The following is a 21590-nucleotide window of genomic DNA, read 5'->3' as shown; positions in this document are numbered from 1 at the left end:
CTGCATGTACCTTTATTATAAGTTTTTCAGTCACATCTGTATAATTAAATAAGAAATTACTCTGAAAAAGATAAAAGAAAACTGGCTGCAATGGAAGCAAGACGCCCATTTGTTAGTTTACTGTAAAGACAAGTGGGACATGAAAGATCAGACAGATAAAGCCTAGTGATGTAGCATTTATTTATGGTAATTACTGCTCAACATGGACTTATTTTAGGGACATTAAACAAGACGTACAAACCTACAAATACATCCAATTTTTATTGAATGAAAAAACTGACCACAGAACATCAAATGGAATAGAACAGTTTATTTAATGAGATATGTTTCACTTTCCAAATACAGTGTTCCTTTACACCACATCAATTATGGTGATTTAAAATGCACAGCTCATATAGGCTCTAGTGTGTGTGTCTATATATCAGGGCTCAAATTTAACACAAATTTCTTTGTAGCCAGATGGACTAGTATATTGAGAAATTTACTAGTCCTGCCAAATCTTTACTAGTCCTGTTTACAAAACAATGTCACACAGCTTTCATGTACATTTAACGATTCAATTTTAAAGTTCGAACAACCTGCAACAAAACTGGAAGTTCTCTGTGCGTTTGTTTTTGTGAATTGCATACACCAGTTACACCACATAATGTTCCTTTCCTCATCATAATTCAGCCATTCCCTGTCTTTTGTCCATTTCATCTGAAATTTTCCAATACGCTTTTCCCTATCATAAGAATTATTCATCACTCTCATTCAACTTTTGCTTTTTTTCTGGTGGCTGAACACCTTCTATCAAATGCCACATTTTGCCTGTCTTATAAGGAGGGAATTGTGCCTTGTTTTGAAATACGAGATGTTATAGTATAGCTGATGTGAATTATTTAAAGCAAGAAAAGGAATGGAAGTGTCCTTTATATAAGAAAATCAGAGCAAGAAACACATTTCAAAACACGTGTCTCTGCCCCCTCCCACAATTAAATGGTTATCCCTAACAAAGACTTAACTTCAGCAGATGTTCTGCATGATCAAAGCAGTGGCTATTGTAAACACTGTTATAAAATATTAGCATCAGAAGGTAGTGTTAGTTTCAGCTTGGAAAAGGTGTGTTCCCATCAAATGAAGCCATCTGATACTCGGCGCATTGTATTTAACAGCTCCAATTACGGCATCATAAGTCGTAAGTTTGGTAATTGTTCCTAATTAATTGAACCTCAATGTATTGTTGAAATTAATAATAAGGTGGAAAATTTTTAAATCTTAGATGCCCATGCTCAGAGATTTTAATTCCCAACAAATGTACATGCATTCTGCTTCGATATCTCCACGTGTTTTCAATTATTTGTTCATTCTCGTAAGGGAAAAATATAAAAACTATTCTTATCACCATAGAAAAAGTAGTTGTATGGAAAGGATGTGTCAATAATGTAATTATAATAAACTGATCTAATTCTTATAATTATTTTGATGGAAATGTAAAATACGTAGTTTCCTGTTTGTGACTGTTGGAGCGTTTCGGTTGCAAGCAAAAAAAAAAAAAACCTAAAATAAAACCCCAAAAATGTGCAAACTAATTTCTTTGAATAGTTTCTGCCATGTTCTTTTGTGTGGTGTACCGCTTTGTAGTTTGTCATTGTGGTCGAGTGAATAAGTGTGATACCATGTCATTTTTTTCATTTAATTTGTTATCAGATTAATTAGGATCAATTACCAAACTTCCGTTGTTAAAGATGGGACCATAATTTGCGCTGTTAAGTGAAATGCACAAAATTGGATGGATTCTTGTTATAGAAACGCACCTTTCTGAGGCAGAAATTGACTTCATCTTCTCATGCTAATATTTTATGACCGTGTTTACAATGGCCACTGCTTGGATTCTACAGAACATCTGCTAAGTCTTTATTATTAGGGAACGGCATAAACAAATGCTGACTATTGATAACCAAAACTTACTAGCCCATCGGACTATTAACATTATGAAAGTTACTAGTTTGACAGGAAATCTGCCTCAGGCTAGCGGACTACCACTAATTTCAAGCCATATATATATATATATATATATATATATATATATATATATATATATATATAGACACACACACACATATATAATGTTGCATACAAACTATTTATTAATTTATTTAATAAAAAAATTGCAGCAATATCAAATATGTATTAAAGAACATGTCTCCTGCACCTGTTCATGCCCACCTACTTTAATACCATATAAAATTTCTGTCTGGTAGTCTGAACAAATTACATTAAAATATTAAATTTTTTTGGGTTGTAATTTATCATCAACAAATACACGACTATGTACAAAGACACTGACAAAGCACAGCGTTAACATAACTGTTGTGAAAATTTTTTATTTGATTTTTATAATGATTTCCACACATTTTGCAAGATCATACAACAATATGAATATAAAACAGGTGTAAATATAACTCTGTAGTAAAGGCCAATAAAAAAATAATTTACAACATTTGGGTATTCCAAACTGATGAATGATCTTCGTAATTATGCATCTACAGATTAATGTTTTCACATCTGTCAAGCTTTACCTAAACAGTGAAAAAAATGAGTATTCAGATCATCTCAGATACTGTTACTAAACTCCAATGTACCAAATTTAATAACATCAATATTTTCTTACATGTTTGAGATAACATGTTCATATGAGAGCTGTAAGTACAGTACAGTTCTTCATCATGACCTTTGAACTTGAACCTGATGTTTCATGGATAGAAGGTCCTTGAATTTGACTTGGATAATGTCAAGATATACCAATATGCTACACTTGTGTTAATCTATAATTAATGTTTTGGGATGATGTATCCACAAATCAGTTTTGATACAAAATTCAACATGTACTTGTATATCTGTGTTATCATCCTTGAAAATCTTACATGGCTTAATGCCCAAGTCTTCACCATGGCCTTTAAAAACATTGTCAGAGTGCTAAGTAGCCATATGCATTTGCTGTACAAAGTCGGGCCAAAATTAATTTATGTAGTGTATATGACTCACTAAACATGTAAGGTCAAAGAAATATTTAAAAAAATGCAAGGTCCACCTAATTGTAATGTATTTTATTTATTAGTTTACTATTTTTGAAAAAATATTTTAACAAGAAAAATTTAAAATTTAAAGTAATATATTTTTGATTCAGTTTTAATGTAGTTTATTCCCTCAGGTAAATCCAAAGAGTATGGGGGAAAATCATGGCATTTTTCAATAAAGTCAAGGAATCATAAATGTTAAAACCAACGTTGTTAAGGTTCAAGGAGTTCTGAAGGCAACTCCTCAAATACAAAGATTTTTCAAGGTTGCACAATCCATGTCAATAACATTATAAGAAGTATTTTAGTGAAAACCCCATGTCAATATGACTATCCATTCAGTATAAATAGCTGCAAGATTTTCAAGATGGCCATATTTGGAATATACAGGCATCATGGTCATTTATGAATAATTAGAATAATAGGAAGTCTTTCACCGAAAACCCTATATCAACATGACCATCCTTGCAGCACAAGAAACTAGATTTTCAAGATGGTCACATTGGAAGACATGGGGTGGGGGTCTGACTGGCATCCTTTTCGTTTAGGCAAACTACATATTGTACGAATGCTTTATGTGAAATGCTATGTCAATACAACCATCTGTTTAGGAGAAGCAGCAATAACAATTTCTTACATATATAGAACACTGGATGAATGTGTCTAAAGTTTCATGGCAATGCTCTCCCAGAACAGCTAAAAAATGACAACAGTCTGAATTAGACAATTCAAAACTAAAAACTGTCTTCATCAGATTGCCCAGGATTGGTGTAAAACTTCAAGGAAAGTGACACTTTTCATACTGACTGATGAGAACCCTACATAAAATATGAATGAACAAGTAGAATGTAGGAACATTTTCACAACAAAATAATTACAAATTTTGGCATAAATACACATGAACACACATCTGTATGACAAGTTATTTATGACAATTCTCAAAACTCATTAAAAAAAGTCAAAATTATAAGTGAAGAAAATCAAATATGATTGAAAGATTAGCATTTATTGTTTACTTAAAAATCATGTTTTAACCCTGCAAAGACTTCAAGGTAATGGAATGCTTAATGTATATCCTATAACCAGGACCTTACTGTACCGGTAATGTGAATTCTAATACTCTGCAAGCTGTATTTCTTGTGACCGACAGCTAATGAACTGTTGAAAATTAAGGCAATGCTTTATCCTGCAAGTTATTTCAAGTCATACTGAACATCTAAACAATTATTATTGGTTGATGCCTTACCTTCCTTAACTCTTTGTGACCATAGTATTTTTTTTGTGTACATATAACAACAAGTAGATCAAATATTAAATCAACTGAAGGACAAACAAGAGTACCTCAAAGGGACTGATGCTCTACTGGGCAAAAAGAATTTCCAGGAATTCAAGATAAGACCATTACTTCGATTTAACTGTCAAAGTATTGAAAACATCTCTGATATTCTTTAGCTGCTGGGGCACACATATCTGGATGTCAGCTAAACACAATATTTTTAAGACAGTCATCATAGTGGCAATATTGGATGAATGACTGGTACCATTTTCATTTAGGACCTGGTGAGGACCCTGTCAAAATGATCATACATTCAGTGGTTAAAGTGACAAGATTTTTAAGATAGTCATCATGGCAGTCAAACTGGACAGGTGTCTGGCACTCCTTTCATTTAGGACCAAAGGTATCATACAGAATTTATTAGTGAAAACCTTATGCTGATATAGCCATCAATCTGGAGAGGAATAGAGATAAAAAATATTGCAAGATAAGACTATTCATTGCGGAAGAGCAGCAATAATAAGATTTTCAAGATGCCTACTATGGTGGCCACATTTGACTTCAGATTAGCACTATTTTGTTTGGACTAACTAGACATCATAAGAAGTCTTTTAATGAAAACCCCATGTTAATAAGAGCCTCCATTTAGGAGAAGTAACAATCACAAAGATTTTCAAGATGACTGCTCTGATAGCAATACTGGATTTCTGATCAGCATCAAGACTTTTAGTGAAAACCCCATACTGATATAATCATCTTTTCAGAAGCAGTGATAACAATATTTTCAAGATGACTGCAATAGTGGTCACAGTGGATGTCCAAGCTGCACCATTTTCATTTATACCAGGTAGACATAAGTCTTTTAGTAGGAACTGCATGTTGATATGAAACATCAGATTGGAACCATACTTATTTATGACTAACAAGACATCAAAAGTCTTTGAGTGAAAACCCCATGTTGATAGGTCCATCCATTCAGGAGGATTAGTGACAGCAAGATTTTCAACATGGCCATTGTGCTGGCCATACTGGATGTCTGAACAGCACAATTTTCATTTAGGGCCAAGTAGACCATGAGATAAATGTGTGGAATGTTTCATGGCAATCGTCATAGTAATTACGAGGAATAATGATAAAAGTCTTATGCGAATAGATGGACAGATCATGGATAATAGACCATCCTTAAAGCTCTTATGGTCTATGAAAAGTAAAGCAAATAAAAAGCTTTTTAATACAGCTAAAGAAAGTATGCAAAGTCTTTACACCAACTAAACAATAAATATGTTTATAGAAAAAAAGAAAAGAAAAAAACAATAAAAAGTGTAACACAAAATCTATACAATTCATCAATTCCTCTGAGTGGCATGGAATATCAAGCATATTTACATTAATCTATTAAAAAATTTCTTGAGTCTTCATACCACTGTATTGCAAATTAAAACTTTTCAGGGATACATAACACTATTACTGTCTGAATAATTGATTTTCTTTAAAGGCATTTAACACTAGGCTGAAAAATATAGTTTCTGAAAAAATTATCTCTGCATGGAATGAATGACTACAAGATTCAACCATTGTTATTTTCCTTTCTACTGTCTGAAAGTAAAATATTTTCTAATTTCATTTACAATTTAAACAAGATTAGGTCCTAATTACAAAATATTTAATTCTGATAAGAGAAAAAAAATCAAGCTGATAATATTTTTCTTGAGTAATATTATTTAAATTAAATGTTGATTTTTCTTTTTGACTGCTTTCAAATGTAATATGCCAAATTTTGATTTCACTATTTCTGATGACGCCTGAGAGTATTTTTTGAATCACACAATTAACACATAAAATTATATCTTCAAAGCAAAACCAACAACTTTTCATGGTCAAAATGCAATGTTATTTATAACAAAAATATTAAACATTCAATACTTTTTTGTTTGCAAGACAATTGTATGAAAAGAAACAAAGTACTGAAAACACTGCTGGCTTGGAGGGTTGACAAAAAGACTAATTTACATATGATTAGATGGAAAAAAATACAACTCCAGAACTATTGCTGTTTATGGTCCTTATCACTATTGTAAATAGATTGCTCTAAATGTTTATAATTCTAATTTACTCTTTCTCTGTATTAAATAATTTGTACTAATACTGAAACATTATTAAATGAATTAATGTAGTGATTTCCTTTAAAGACGTCTACCAATATTTCATTACCATAAAAAGGAGCAATATCAGTAGGGGATTACTATAAGTCTAATCATTTGTCTAAACCTGCGTTAACATAAAATTGACTCGAAAGATTATAAACTATACTTTGTTACTAACTTTATTAAGGCCATTCAGTTTCTTACTACTGTTAGTAACAAAACCTATATTGGTAGGTAGAGAGTGAATACTATGCCACATACACTGGAGGAGGCTGTTGAATATCACACAAGCCAAAACTAATGTTTAACTGATGACATGTGAACAAAACTTCTTGTTGGTGAAAGTACACACAAAATTGGCAATGACATACATTCTTAATATTCCATGTTTCTTTTTTCAAAGGTATATCATTCCACTTATCTAACAAGCAAAATTCAGCAGCATTTCACTGGAATCTGGTGTATGGAGCTTCATCCTTGATGAGGCCTGCAATGATAAATTTGATCATCAGCAAAATTCACACCTACAATGCAAGATTATTCGCCTTAGACCAAAGAGTATTAAAACTTGGAGCCTGGACAAGATTTTTAAGCAATGCACAAGAAAACCTGGAGAACAAATCAGTGTGACCCAGTTTTACTGTGATACAGTTTCACCATTAAATGTAAAGTCTGGTGGTAACTGGCGAAAGCTTGGATCTTGAGTCCAAACACTTCTAAAATCATTTATAAATAAATTGAAGAAAGTCTCATTGACTCAGTTTTGGAGTGCAATACTGTTTTCATCACACAATGCATACTCTATGTAACTTTGACCACAATAGGTGGATAGATGCAGGAAGCAGAATCAGAAATGATTTTCAAAATTGTTTTTACACATCATGGACATTAGGTCACAATGACTCACATTTGATGCATGTCATGTTCATTTCAAGAGGTACAAAGAGTGTAGTGGATATGTGAGAAAGCTCGCCGGTAGCTTCTCGTGGGTCGGTGGTTCTTTCCGGGGTTTACCCGGGTTCTTCCTCCACCATTAATACTGGCCGCCATGTATAGCCTATCTTGTGCTGAAAAATGGCGTTAAACCCTATAACAACAATAACAACAACAACAACAAAGAGTGTATGGTAGATAACATTAGATGTAGCAATATAACCATTACAGTCTGGAAAGGTGTGGATAGGTGGATGGACAGATGGATGCAAAAACTTACATGCAAGGATGGAGGACAAAGTGAATCAAATATACATCAGCAAGTATGAGAATCATAAGAATTAGCATCCTGGTACAAAACATCTGTAATATTCCAACTTTCTCACTATATAGTACTATATTAAAACAAAATCAACATGAGAAACACTGTTCTGGCAAACAGTTTTCATGCTGTTTATTTTTGATGATACATGAAGTTACCTAAATCCTTGTATAAAATTAAAGCAATTCTAAACATTTTCAAACATAAAGTCAAAATTAGACACAAGTACCATAAAGACATGATACATTCATCCTGTGACCATTTTCCTACTAATTACCTTTTTCACTGAACTAAGGTCATGACTGTTATAATGTGAACCCAGGTTAAACTTTATATAACTTTTGGGGTCAAAAAGCAACAGCCTGGATAAGGAAACTGGGTGCTGACTTGCATTATCCCTTAATGTGACCTTGACCCTGAGGATTGGGATATGACTGTAAATATGAGAAGTACTTTTTGGTCACAAGATATATATATATGGCAAAAATTTCATTACAATATTTTAAATTATTTCAAATTTCATGGACTGAGGTTATACATTTATGTGTTGTGGTTTGGATTTTTAATGTAGCTTTAACAATTTTTCAGTCATATCGCTACGATGTCTGCAATGTGGCAGTTTATAGTGATGTCTAGCACTGGGGCATCATGCCGCAGACATGTAGCATGTCCCAACCAGTCACATTATCCTGACACCAGGCCGACCAGTCCTAACACTAACCTCTTAATGCTGAGCGCCAAGTGAGGCAGCTGTTAGTACCATTTTTGTAAGTCTTTGGTATGACTCGGCTGGTGATCAAACCCACGACCTCCCACATCCGAGGCGGACGTTCTAACCACAAGGCCACCGGAGCGGTCCGGTTATTCATTTATATTCTTACTTATAATGAACTTGACCTTAAGGCTATGTTTTTGGACACCTGTCTAATCATGATATATAATTGATAAAAGTTTCATACAAATATTTGTATTGCTTCAAATGTATAATCAAAACAAGGATACATTTTGGCCTTGCAGTTACATTTTGGCCTTGCTGTGAAATTCATTTTGATGCTCGATTTACCATATTATGCAGCACACCATTTATGTGATGTATAACTGGTTAGTAAGTTTCATTAATATCTAGTACTTCAAGACTTAATACACCGAACAAAGATACAAGTCACATAATTACTTTCCCTTCTAGTGACCTTGAAGCAGAAGATGTTGCCGCAGTATTCCAAGTACTACAGGGGCCCCGAGTGGCCGAGTGGTCTAAAACGCTCTCCATTACCGATCACTGCCATCTCACCTCTGTCTGCATGGGTTCGAGTCTCAGATTCGGCCAATGTGGGTATGTGAGAAAGCTTGCCAGTAGCTTCTCGAGGGTCAGTGGTTCTTTCCGGGGATTTCCCGGGTTCTTCCTCCACCATCAATACTGGCCGCCATGTATAGCCTATCATGTGCTGAAAAATGGCGTTAAACCCTACAACAACAACAACAACAACAACCAAGTACTATATACATATGATACATAATTAGCTAAAATTTTATTAAAACTTCACTGGTTGAAAAGCTGTACCCCAAACAACATAAAAGTCTCAAAATATTTTCATTTGTTGTGACCATGGCATGAGCTTGCTGTGAGGATCTGACTATGACACACGACACTGTCAAGTTATCGTATATACTTGTGGAAAGTTTCATGAAAAGCTGCCATTACAAAGTTATGGGTTGGACAAGGAAAACATAATGATGATGGACTGACAGATCAGGTAACACAAGACATGAGAGGCGTATAAACAATTTTGATATATTTCTTGATGATGAAAGCAAAATAGCTGATCCAATTTAAGAAGTTACAGATCAAGGATAAAAAACTGTTTAAAAAGCTGGATTACTACAGTTCTACACATAAGCTTGAGGACATTTACATCAGGTATTTTTAAAACTTCTTCAGCCACAGTTATTTGCATCTTGTTTTTAACTGCAAATAAGACTTTTTATGAAGGGCTTATTTGTTGGATAAATTACACGTAATATTATTGCATGCTCTATTTCTATTAAACGTAGGGTATTCATTTAATAATTTTATCTTCAAGTTTGTTGCCAAAAATATGTTCAAGCCAGAATTTACACAATGTCTTGCAAGAATGGGCTTCTGTAATAAATATATCTACAAAAAAGATTCAAACTTTATATTCACTGAAAACAAACCAAAATAATTCAAAACAACCATAATCCTAAGGAACTTAAAGATAACAGCATTTCCTCATTATATCGCTGCCCCTGACCACCACAGAGAATACCACTTTATAGTGACATCACCTTAAAATGAAGTACATTATACATATAATGTCACTACTATATTAGAAAATGAGATGCATGACAATACCTGCCTTAACAGGAATGGTGGTATACTGAAGGACACTATAGTGAGGAAGTGCTGTACATTTACAGAAAAATAATCAGCAATACAGTAAACTCCTGATTCATGCATATTTGACTTAACTGCATACTATTAATATTAATACCCAGAAAAATATACATGGAGATGTGTATTATTCACATATATAAGTGAATGCGGAGGACGGTTCTCAAACAGGGAATCAACATTTTTATTTTATAGAAATGATCTGAACTGGGATAAAGTCAGCTCCACATTGATGGATGGATTTGAGTCATGCAAATTTGACATATGTGAGGTTTCACAAGAATGCAATATACACATGAATCGGGGGTTTACTGTACAAAGGACACTGCATTATTACTATTGAAAATATCAAATCAAATACATGAAATGCAAGCAAATTATATGAAACAATATTTTATGATGAAAATATGTCAGACAGAAAAGGTAGAAGGACATCCATATGAAATATGTCAGCTTTTCCTCCTATGATATCAATGTAATAAAATCTATTCCTCCTATGATATCAATATAATAAAATCTATTAATCTTGAGACTGAAGCAATGACTTTACCACCATCAAAAAAATTAATACCTGTGTTTATAATGTCCCCCATTTTGCTAATGCAGTGGACAGAATGAAATCTGCCTGGACAAAGAATTTCAAGTGGACAACCGTGTTCTCACCAGTATCTGTCCATAAGCTAAAACCCTCTACTTTAACATAGTAATAGTAAGTTCTACAAAATACCAATACGCCTTATCAAACAGACTTTGAAATACAGTGATCTCTTTCTATATAACCAACACGACTATTAGGAACTATAAGTGAACATCTTCTAAAAAGTCCAAAAAAATCATATACAATTTTATTTTGAATACTTCACTGTAATGCAGATGGACATCGACTCTTGCTCATGCTTACAAGGAAGGAACTATTTTGTCAAGATTGATTTGTTATTTTTTTTTATGCAGCAGCAAATACAAGCTGCTTATTTAGTGCTGAGGCAATTGGGCTAAAATGCCATGCCCAAGGACCCACCCCCATGGTAGCCAGCCCGGGCTGATCTGAGGCAATTGGACTAAAATGAAATGCCCAAGGACCCCCCCAATGGTAGCCAGCCTGGGCTACTCTGAGGCAACTGGACTAAAATGTCATGCCGAAGGACCCCACCCCAATGGTAGCCAGCCTGGGCTGATCTGATGGTAGGATTCGAACCTGCATGCTTTCAACCCAAGCCCAGCATGGTCACCACTAAGCAACTGCAGCTCCTGCCTCAAAAGTCACCTCTTATGATATGCATGAGAACACACTGGGCCTATTATACATTCCGGAGCATGCAGAGGGTAAAAGCAATGGAAAATTTACAACCTTCATCAGTAAAAAAAAAGTGTTCCATTTTGGAATTTATTTCAGGAAGATTTGGAAGAGAAGCACATTTAGCAAATGGGGTGCTTCTGTTGAGGAAGTGGTAGTTTTTGTAATAAAGGATCATTTCTTCTTTCTTTGCAACAAATGATGATACAGTATCTTAATCATGAAATTTAGAAATCTCGCTAGGATTTTACAATTAGGAGTCCAGATGAGAAGAACTAGTGGTAGTCATTGAGCTAACTTTTCCAAATTCTTTACACCAATGACTTATAGCTCTTGTCTGTCCATTAGAATCAGACTGAATTTTGTCAATTCAAGGAAAGGCCTTATTCAGAACACTAAGGCAGACATCATATACTTTCTTACACTTGGCTACAGTTCCATCTAAACTATTAGTTCAAGAAACTTTAGCACTCTTCTGAATCTCATTGCAGTCTTCGTCAATTTGCCTTTTAACCCCAAAATAGTTATCCAAATTTGCAAACAACATTTTGTCTAAGTCTTGACATGCCTTGATTTTGAAATCATATGGACTACTTATTCAGCTACACTAGGAAATAAACAAGATAATGAAAAGTTGTTCACTTGATGAACTGTTATAATGACCACATGTACATCTCTGGGTCTTTTTGCCACTGAATTCAATTACTGTAAGTATCAGCAAATTTTCCCACCACTCAGCAGTTAGTCTAAGTCTCGGAACTTGCAGCCCAGCTACTGCATCATGTTCTTTTGATGTACTCTTATAACGACTTGTACGGCGTACATATGGGGGCCTTTCAGCCACTGAATCCTGTCACTGTAAATATCAGCACAGCTAAAATGATCAATTGATCAACACATTTTCCTACACAGCAGGTGGTTGAAGCAGGACTGGCAAGCCACTGAATTTGCCAACCAGCTATTGTGTAGATATGGAGAACTCCTGTGTACATGATTTTCTGCATCCCAGATATAAAAAAATTGCATCCAAATACGCTTATTTAAGCATTTCCAAAACCTCTGTATAATTTGGAATTAGAAAGAGACAAAAACACATTTTCCGTGCTATCCTACATTAAATAAACAGAACACTAAGTGGAATAAATATAAATCAACACAGATTTTTAAGTTTTTGGGAGATCTAGAGAGAGGCAGAGGCAAAGATTCCAGGATGACACTTAAGGTATAGTAGGCAATGGGGAAGAGCCTCCATTTCTATCTAGCTGGATTACCAATAAAAAATACACCCAACTGCAAACTGCATAGCAAATCTTGGTCTATTCCATTTGCTTGAAACAGTAACTCAATAAATAGCTTAGACTTGCACAAGCAATGACAGATCACAGTTGATGCTGATTACAGTTGGATACACGCTGTACATGAAAAAATGAGGAAATAAAGATTTACAATATGCAACTGATTATTACTCCAGTTGTAAACAAAACTGAAATAAACATATATATTTAAAACAAAACATAAAACAGTCACAATAAACAATGTAAATGAAACTATAATCTATTTACTCTTACCATCCACAGATCGTCCAGAGTTTGCATTGAATATAACTGTGATATATATATATAAAGTGCAATTCAATTTTGAAACTGCTGCAAATGACAATGAGCTTTGTTATAAGTAAATATTAAAATATTTGGCATTTCTAACAGTTTATGTTTCTGCAAACCTTTGACAATACAACAAAACGAAAACAAATTATTAGTGACTGATGCATTGCAAACGGCCCCCATCACTACTGCCATTTTAGCAGCATGGCAGTCGACAGATGAATTTTTCAGAAAAACTGGCATAAAGGGGCCATAAATACTGTAAACATAAATGTCAAATGCTAGAAATCAAACTCAAAATCCAGTGCTGTACAAATGTTTTTCCTCCAGCCATTTGGTCAGGACAAGTATAACTTGTACTGGCCAATTCTTTAATTGTCCCTTTTTTAGCACTTAATTTCCCAAACTCTAATATCTATAAAGCAGGCTAAGGGCATCAAATATAATGATATGGGTAGGAACCAATTACTCTTTTAAGAAATTTCAAGCTATTTGATTGCTTGACAGTCAATGTATATGATGTGGTATTAGCTGTTTTCAATGGGTATATTGAAGTTTGTGCATGGTGTATGAAAATCACAACATATTTACAGATTGAAAGAATAGTCAATGGCAATGGTATAAATATAAAGAAAATGGTTAACTAATAAGTCATAAATTCATTACACCATCTTTTGACAGGGTGTAGCATCATCCTAATTTTCTGATTTCCTTCAGATGATGCCTCAGGAAATACAAAAATTAGAGGTGTGGTTAAATCCTGTAAACCCTGTCAAAAGACAGTGTAACTAACAGTACTGAATTATGTACTGCAATGTAATGTTGGTGCCTTTTATGTATGATGTGTTGTCATATTTACAAGCAATTATTCTTTGGAATGACTAATCTGGTCATGTTGCTGTTTTAGCTGCTTCTATGAGAATAAAATATTATTTTTCCTCGTAAAATTATCAAAAGCAAAATAAAATTTGTTATCCTTACTGAAAGCCCACCCAACCCAACCCTAAAATGGTAGACAGCCTCTGAACCTTGAGTATTCCTATTCAATGATGGGAACCATCAGAAAACTAATGGAAAATGAATGCGGCAAATAAGTGACAGACAAGAAGAACTTTTGCTTAAGCTGGGTCTAATCTATCATAATATTTTACTTTAATTTTATATCACATATGATTTGGGAATGTAGTAAGCAAAATATCTTTTAAAGGGTATGTCAAGAGGTTAAAATGGCTGCTGCTATTAGCCCCCATCACTGACATCAAAATGATTTTTCCTACATTTTTTATTGATCAGTTTACGTCTCTTCCACTCGCTTAAAAATCTCAAAATTCCTCAGAAAAATGGACTAGATAAGTTGGTCTACCCAATTTGTACAGCCCTGAACATCATATCAATATAATTCTTGCATGCCAAATTTGATTAAAATCTAGTCCAATAAACTGACTCCCTAAACTGTACTGGTATTGATGAGTGGTTTGATCTCACCTCTACAGCATGTTTCTGAGCATCCATGGACGAGCCATGTGAACATTACAAAATCGACAAATTAACTGACAGCATCAGACCATTTTGTAATTTGATGCATTGCTGAATCATGATACAAGTCACATGACTAGACAGTCACCATGTAACAGTCACATGACTCCAATGATACTCCCTCCAATCACATCTGAACCTTGGGTGGCCAAGTGATCTAAGGTGCTCGCCTTATCAGATCACTCACATCTCACCTGTCTGCATGGGTTTGAGTCTCGGCTCGACCAATTTAGATATGTGAAAAAGCCTGCCATTCACTTCCTGTGGGATGATGGTTCTTCCCAGGGTCTTCATCCATCAAATATACTGGTCGTAATGTATAGCCTATCATGTGCTGAAAAATGGTATAAAATCCCACAAAACCCAAATAAATCCATTCACATATCCAAAATAATCATTTTGAATGAGCAAAGGTGTGTCTGATCGGTTCATCAATATGGAACCCAGTAATTTGAAATAGAGGTAGGGCTGTGTTATTCCACATGGTTTTACCAGTCATCAAACGTCAGATTTGAAATGAAAATATGCTGTACATATCACTGAAATGCCCCCTTCAACCAACCAACTGTAAATGAAGAGAAATAATAAATACTGATGTCCAAAAATGGTTGACATGTGCGCTCATGTGTTGCTGATAAATGTGTCTGCAATAAATATCAGTTTTTTTTATAAATATGTGAGATCAGAGCTGAAACTACTCATCAATACCAAAGAATACAGGTTTGGGGGCTGATTTATAAGACTATCTGAAATTTAACAAACCTTTGTAAAACAACTGCTGGAGAAATCAAATCAGGTGGACAATGAGGGCGACTCAAAGCCTGTAAATTATATCAGTAAATACTATAACTTAAACTAATTCAAGATGTTATTAATGCCATGGTTCATGCTAAATATGGCTGAAATCCAAACTATCTTTCTGAACATTATGCAGCAGAAAATAAAATCAGAAGGATGGAAAATATGAAGCCATAACCATCAAGTCACAGAATGCTGGAAATGAAGCTCATGATTCAACATTTTAGCATTATAAAACAAAATACCAGATTTAACTGAACCTCAAAAATCCTTAAAAAAGTAATGCCTTGGACACTTAAGTCAGGAAGATCAGCAATCTGGGAAAAAAAGTCTTTGTAAATGAAGCAGAATGCTGGAAATCAAACTCTTTCAAGGTCTGATCAACATAAATCCACACCAAAATATAGCTGAAATCCCAAAAACACTGGTAAAGTTATGTTGCAGAAACCAAACTTGGTTGGGCCATCAAGGGGCATAACTCCTGTAAATGATGTCATGGGCTGCTGGAAATCAAATTCTTTCAAGCTATCCTTAATATAAAGCTGCATGCCATATTAGATTGAAATCATACACTCCTTGGCAAGAAAAGCTTGGGAAACAAATGTTGGAAAGACATGCAAACTGGAGCTATAACTCATAATTATGACACAGAAGGCTGAATCATACTCTTTCCAGTACTTATCATAGCCATATTAGATGTTGAAGTGGGACATTTTCATTTCAGACCTATCAGACTATGGGATATTTGTGTGTATAAAGTCTCATGGCAATCTTAAAAATAGTTTAGGAAATTAATGAGAACAAACTTGTGCTAACAAATGTACTGACTAATGACAAGACCACTAGAGCTAAAACTGGTCATTTGTTTAATATCACTTTCTTAACATTTACATTTTGTTTTTCTTTCAAATTTATTGCTTCAGACAAGCTGATGTTAACAGGGAATGGAAATTTGAGCAAGTTGGTCCCAATGAATATTTTTCAAAGTAAAGAATAGCGAAATACCAAAATGTAACATGCCTGGAAGCAACATAACACATCATTCAAAAACAGTCTTAACTTTTTTCATATGCATATCAAATCCAAAGTTTTCAACTATTTTAAATCTTGTAAATAAATAATTTGCTTGATTATATTGCAAAACTGTACATTATAGCATTAAGAATATTTATATAACTGTATGGCATGACTACACCAGGCATCAAAACTATATGTAACTATATGACACAACTGTACCTGACAGTATAACTACATGTATAACTGTGGCATAACTGTCTCTTGATTTCTTGGCATCCGTCCGTCTACGGGAGACGATGGCGTAGCTCCAAAGTACGCTTTTGCTTATCCTTCTTTTTAGCTCTCTTTTCAGCTTGCTTTATTTGTATAAATGTGGCATAACTGTACCGGACAGCATAACTATATGTATCTACATGGCATAACTGTACCTGACAGCACAACTACATGTATCTATATGGCATAACTGTAACTGACAGCATAAATATATGTATCTATATGGCATAACTGTACCTGACAGCATAAATATGCATGTAATTATATGTTAAATTGAACTAATTGTACCGGGCTTGCTTTTATGGTATAAATGTAGTTACTTGTGCATATAAATGTGCTAGAACTTGTCTGTATTACCTTCGGAATATTTGAGGCAAAACAATCAGTATCTTTACACATCCTGAGTAGAAATGTTCTATGTCTACCATGAAAAGATTCAGGCCTCATTTTAACAAGGTATGTTATTCAAAGAAATAAAATACCATAGTTACTTGTGCATGACTCAGATCTGCCTTCACATACTGTGCCAACAGATCAGGTTGCATGCTATTTACATGAACACATACTGCATACCATACATCAATACATATAAGATGTATCATACTGCAAACAATGCAAACCCATATCTGCCAGTATATAATACACCAGCTGATCAGGAACTATGCACTCTCTTAGGACTACTTAGTAGAACAAACATGGACTTTGGTCTAACATTATATAATGCACCAACAGATCAGGACCATTGCAGTTTCTAAGGTTTTATCAGCAGAAGAAACAACATGGGCCTCGATCTGCTGGCATAGTATTTGGTGGCAGTTCTGGGTATCTTTTTTGCTAGCAGTGGGATCTGACTTGTATGCGAGTATATATGGCAAACTCTGATCTGCTGGCGGATGTGACAGATAAACATGGTAAGAAGGTAATTCATCAGGTGAATCCTAATGTGTTTAAAAAAACTTAAAACTTTATCATCAAAACAATGACTAGTTTAGTTGTCTTAATTTTTACAGGTTTTACTGATCATTTTATCCATTTTTAATCAATTAATAAAAAACAGATCAGGAACTGGTCACATCTGTACTCACCATACTTTCTTCTGATTTCATCTGTCTTCTGTTGCCTCTCTGCCCTCCTGAAACACAGAAATTAATCAAATGCAGTAATGCAATATGTATAAAACGCCACTGCATTAGCTTGAATTCTATAAAAAAAAGTTGCCTGAAGTAACAGTCACAACAGAACAACCTTGAGAAAGATGGTAATATACAGGCTTTGTTCTTAGCATGTAATTCTTTTCTTCAGAAATTACTGCTAGTGAAAGACAGAAATATGAAATAAATGTGGAATACAAGTGACAGTAACTAACTACTATTATGCCAACACTCCTTGACAACCATTGTTTAAGAATAACAGTAGCTGCAGTGTTATTGTCATAGCTGCTAAATAAAAGTAACTGGTTGATTTCTTAGTCATTTTTCCCCCACCCCTACTGGAATTATTATATAAAAACAGGAAAAATAAGTCACCTGAAATAACTAAAAGATATTTGAAACATGTTTGCAAATAGGAAACCCAAGTGAGCTTGGTATCACTCTCCTTGGTAGTCACATTATTTGTAAAATAAGAAAACCATCTATTCCTGGATGCTTTCTGTCAAATTTATTCAAATTCAACTTTTTTATGTTTAAGGAGCAGTCCTATCTGAAGGCAGAATGGCATCATTTGAACTTTTTTGGAAGATATTCATGCCAGAATGCATTCTCCTAAATTTGGTATAATTCCATTTAGAGTCTTTTGTTTAGTCCTACTCAAGTTTTTCCCATTTTTAATGGAGGCCATCTTTAGTTATTTCAGGTGACTTATTTTTCCTAACAAGAGAAAATCTGAATGTTGCCAGCCCCCTCAGGCTTTAGGCATAGGCTGGGGGTAGGTGGTTGGGGGAAATACAGTGATTGCCCATAGTTCCTCCTCCACAATCACATGACCCCTAGGGATTGAACGGTATTCTTGAGGAAAGGTGGGTTATCAACCCGATCACTGTCCCTAGACCAATGATTAAAACCCCCTTTCTGGCTACTCAAAGAGCATTGCCTGGTAATCAGTACCCAGTGAAAATCTGGCAACAAAACTCTCATGGGTCAAACCAAGTTCTCATCGTACCTATAGAATTGACAGTGCTGCTCTTCCCTGTCTTTAGAAAGGTTGACTGCCTCTTATTAGTCACCAGCACTTTATCATTTCTGAAAGAGTGCTGCTCACCCCTGCTAAGCTGACATGAATCGCTCGAAGGCACCAGCATTTTTCTCCCTTGGGAGGGGCCAGGGATCTATCCCTAACAGACAATGATGACACTGGGATTAGCATCAGGGATCCAAAGCCTTTGCATAATGTCTGAACCATGGAAATCATTGCTGATTCATACCTTTCTGGAAGTGTAGACTTCCTAATACTGTAGTTCATAATCCTCATGAGAAATGAGGGGATCGAATAGGGGTGAAGTAATTGAAGAGGAACCTTCCTTCTTCCCAAGGAAAGTGCAATAACTTTCTGTCAGCTATTACACTTCATCTATTCACTGGCAATCCACTGGATATTTGTCTATGTGTGTACATTTCATTCATGATATACACGTGGGGTGAGTGTCCCAAGAGGCCTTCTTGTGCCCACACTAACTCAAACCTTGTGACATCTTAATGTGCAAAAAGACAAAAAAAAATTGACAAATGATATACAACCAAAAACGGGTAGATGATACTTACTCTGACATCATTACTAAGAAGAGGGAACTGTCAGAAGCACTGCATTGCTGAGCAAGGTGCTCAAATCCTTCAACTTCAGTAAAATGGAACATAAAAAGTACAATTCACAACAAGGACTGGTAAGAAAAAGATTCAACAAAAAACAGTTATGTATTATCAAAACACATATCAAATCTCTTTTATGAAACTCCCATAGCAATACAATCATCTTTTCAGGAGAAGTAGCAATAACAAGACTGGTGGTCATACTGGATGTCAGACTGGAACCATTTTCCACTTTTTAAGGCAGAGAACTAGTGTTATTGTGCAGAAAAATTCTTTTTCTTACAGCGATCTTATCCTCTGAGCTTTTGTGCCCAAAATCAATAGTGTTCTTCCTTACCCAACTGTAGATGGTGAACAACTCGTCACAGATAGATGAATGGATAGATGGTCAGCATCATAACATAATATTCTCCATCAAACATTTGTGGAGTTAAATCTAGTTTTCCTTCAGCAATAAGACAATAATCAAATATGGAACCACAAAGGGATCACTCTCACATGTCGTAACAAATTGTCTCTGAATGTGCTAAGTTTTAAGTTCATCACTTTATTGGAGCAATCAAGCTCCAACAGGGTGACACAGCTAAAAGTAATATACTGAGCATTTTCTCCTTCTTTACCTTTTCTACTAATGTTAATGTGGTTTCATAATGCATGAAAATGGCAAAGGTTTTAGTCAATTATGTTTCTCCAACAATATTTAATTGATCACATTACAAAACATCCCTCCCACCATTCCCTACAATGCAAGCACCTAATACAGGTTTTGCTAAAGTAAAATCTGGTTACATACTGGTACATGGGCAGCCACCAAGCAGGTAGCAAGGGGAATTAACTTTCAATAAATGCTCCCCTTGTCTACAAGATATAGAGAGTAGGATGGTTTCCTCATCTTTCAGGGAGGAATGGATTCGGAGGTAGCATGGAGTAGTGGTGATTTTAATTGCTTGACCTGAGGAGGGTCACTATGATTTTCCTGGGAACATCTGTTGCTAAAGCAAGCAGATTGTTGATCCAGGATTTGTCCCACTGAAAGGAGCAATCAATAATATATTACAGTTTGTGCCTCTCATTTTCAGCATTATTTCTGGAATCAAGACTAATGAAGGGAAGCCATATGCAACCAACAAATGAAGGCAAATTGTGTAACTGTGTCACACAAATAGAAAGATGGTCTCTGCTGTTAGCCATCTTAAATTTGGAGGCAGAAATAAATTGATTAAGCCTGCTTAGGTGCATTCATGGTCTTGATTTGCCTGATTCAAATCACCTTTGGTTTCTACTATTTTCTCTAGTAAAGTGTGTGCTGTTTTCAGCATATTCATGGGAGGTGGCAGGTGCATTGTTGACATCCCAAATGAAATTAACCAGTGGGTCTGATATGGGGCATAAGCTAAGAATTTCTTGCCATGAAGAAATGGAAAGTACTTGTTGTTTTTTTTGTCCTTGAGTCATTTCTTAAAAATATTAAAGTATTTTCCAACAAAAGAGTACACATAATGTATGTGTGTGTTCATGAGTACTTTGTTCATATACAACATGTCTCATGTGTATCTTACACAACTCTGAACCACTTACACTTCATACACTCTATTGTCATCTCTGTAATAAAGAGAAAAAGAAAGAAAGCACATGCAGCAAGTATGCATAAATTGTTGAAATAAATGTCAACCTGTGTTAACAAAACCACCCAGAGGAGGAATTATTGACAGTGCAGCTTTAAATATTTTCACTTGTGAAAATTCTTTGTTACTAACTGAGATCACATGTAACACAAACGAATGGTACAATAAATGCAAAATCCGAATATATTCACCATAATCAGACAAAATGGCATGTACCATGTAAAACGTTCTAACTTATGATACCTTTGAAATAAAAAGTGGATGAATGCAGTTAAACATATAATAAATTGGATTCTTGGAGGTCTGTATTAGAGCATTCCTGCTGAAAACTGGTTATAGACAGATATAACTGTAGCCAAGTTCTGGGTAGTAATGGGAAGTAACCTATAAGAGCTGCTTCCCTTTATGAGATATAGAGACAAAAATATATTTTTTCAGCTTTCAGGAAGCCTTAGGGCTGCATTCAGAGGTAGCACAAAGTAATCCTAACGT

General features: G+C 34.8%; 1 protein-coding gene across 2 annotated transcripts in view; it reads right to left on the bottom strand.

Moving 5' to 3' along the window:
- Positions 1–242: 242 nt before the first annotated feature.
- LOC149776355 (pituitary tumor-transforming gene 1 protein-interacting protein-like) overlaps positions 243–21590 on the bottom strand; it is a 44912-nt gene continuing 23564 nt past the window's right edge. Inside the window, exons 6-8 of one of the 2 annotated variants that reach the window (XM_089942885.1) lie at positions 17755–17801; positions 13010–13045; positions 243–6966 (exon numbers count right to left, since the gene is read on the bottom strand). In XM_089942885.1, the coding sequence (XP_089799011.1) occupies positions 6926–6966; positions 13010–13045; positions 17755–17801 (124 nt within the window). In that variant the 3' untranslated portion in view covers positions 243–6925. The remainder of the gene's footprint in view (positions 6967–13009; positions 13046–17754; positions 17802–21590) is intronic. The other variant, XM_089942886.1, reaches the window with a different exon arrangement.

The sequence above is a fragment of the Sinohyriopsis cumingii genome, chromosome 18 (assembly GCF_028554795.1).
Source record: "Sinohyriopsis cumingii isolate HCF-2022 chromosome 18, ASM2855479v2, whole genome shotgun sequence".
NCBI lineage: Eukaryota > Metazoa > Mollusca > Bivalvia > Unionida > Unionidae > Sinohyriopsis > Sinohyriopsis cumingii.
This window is presented reverse-complemented; position numbering and strand designations above follow the sequence as displayed.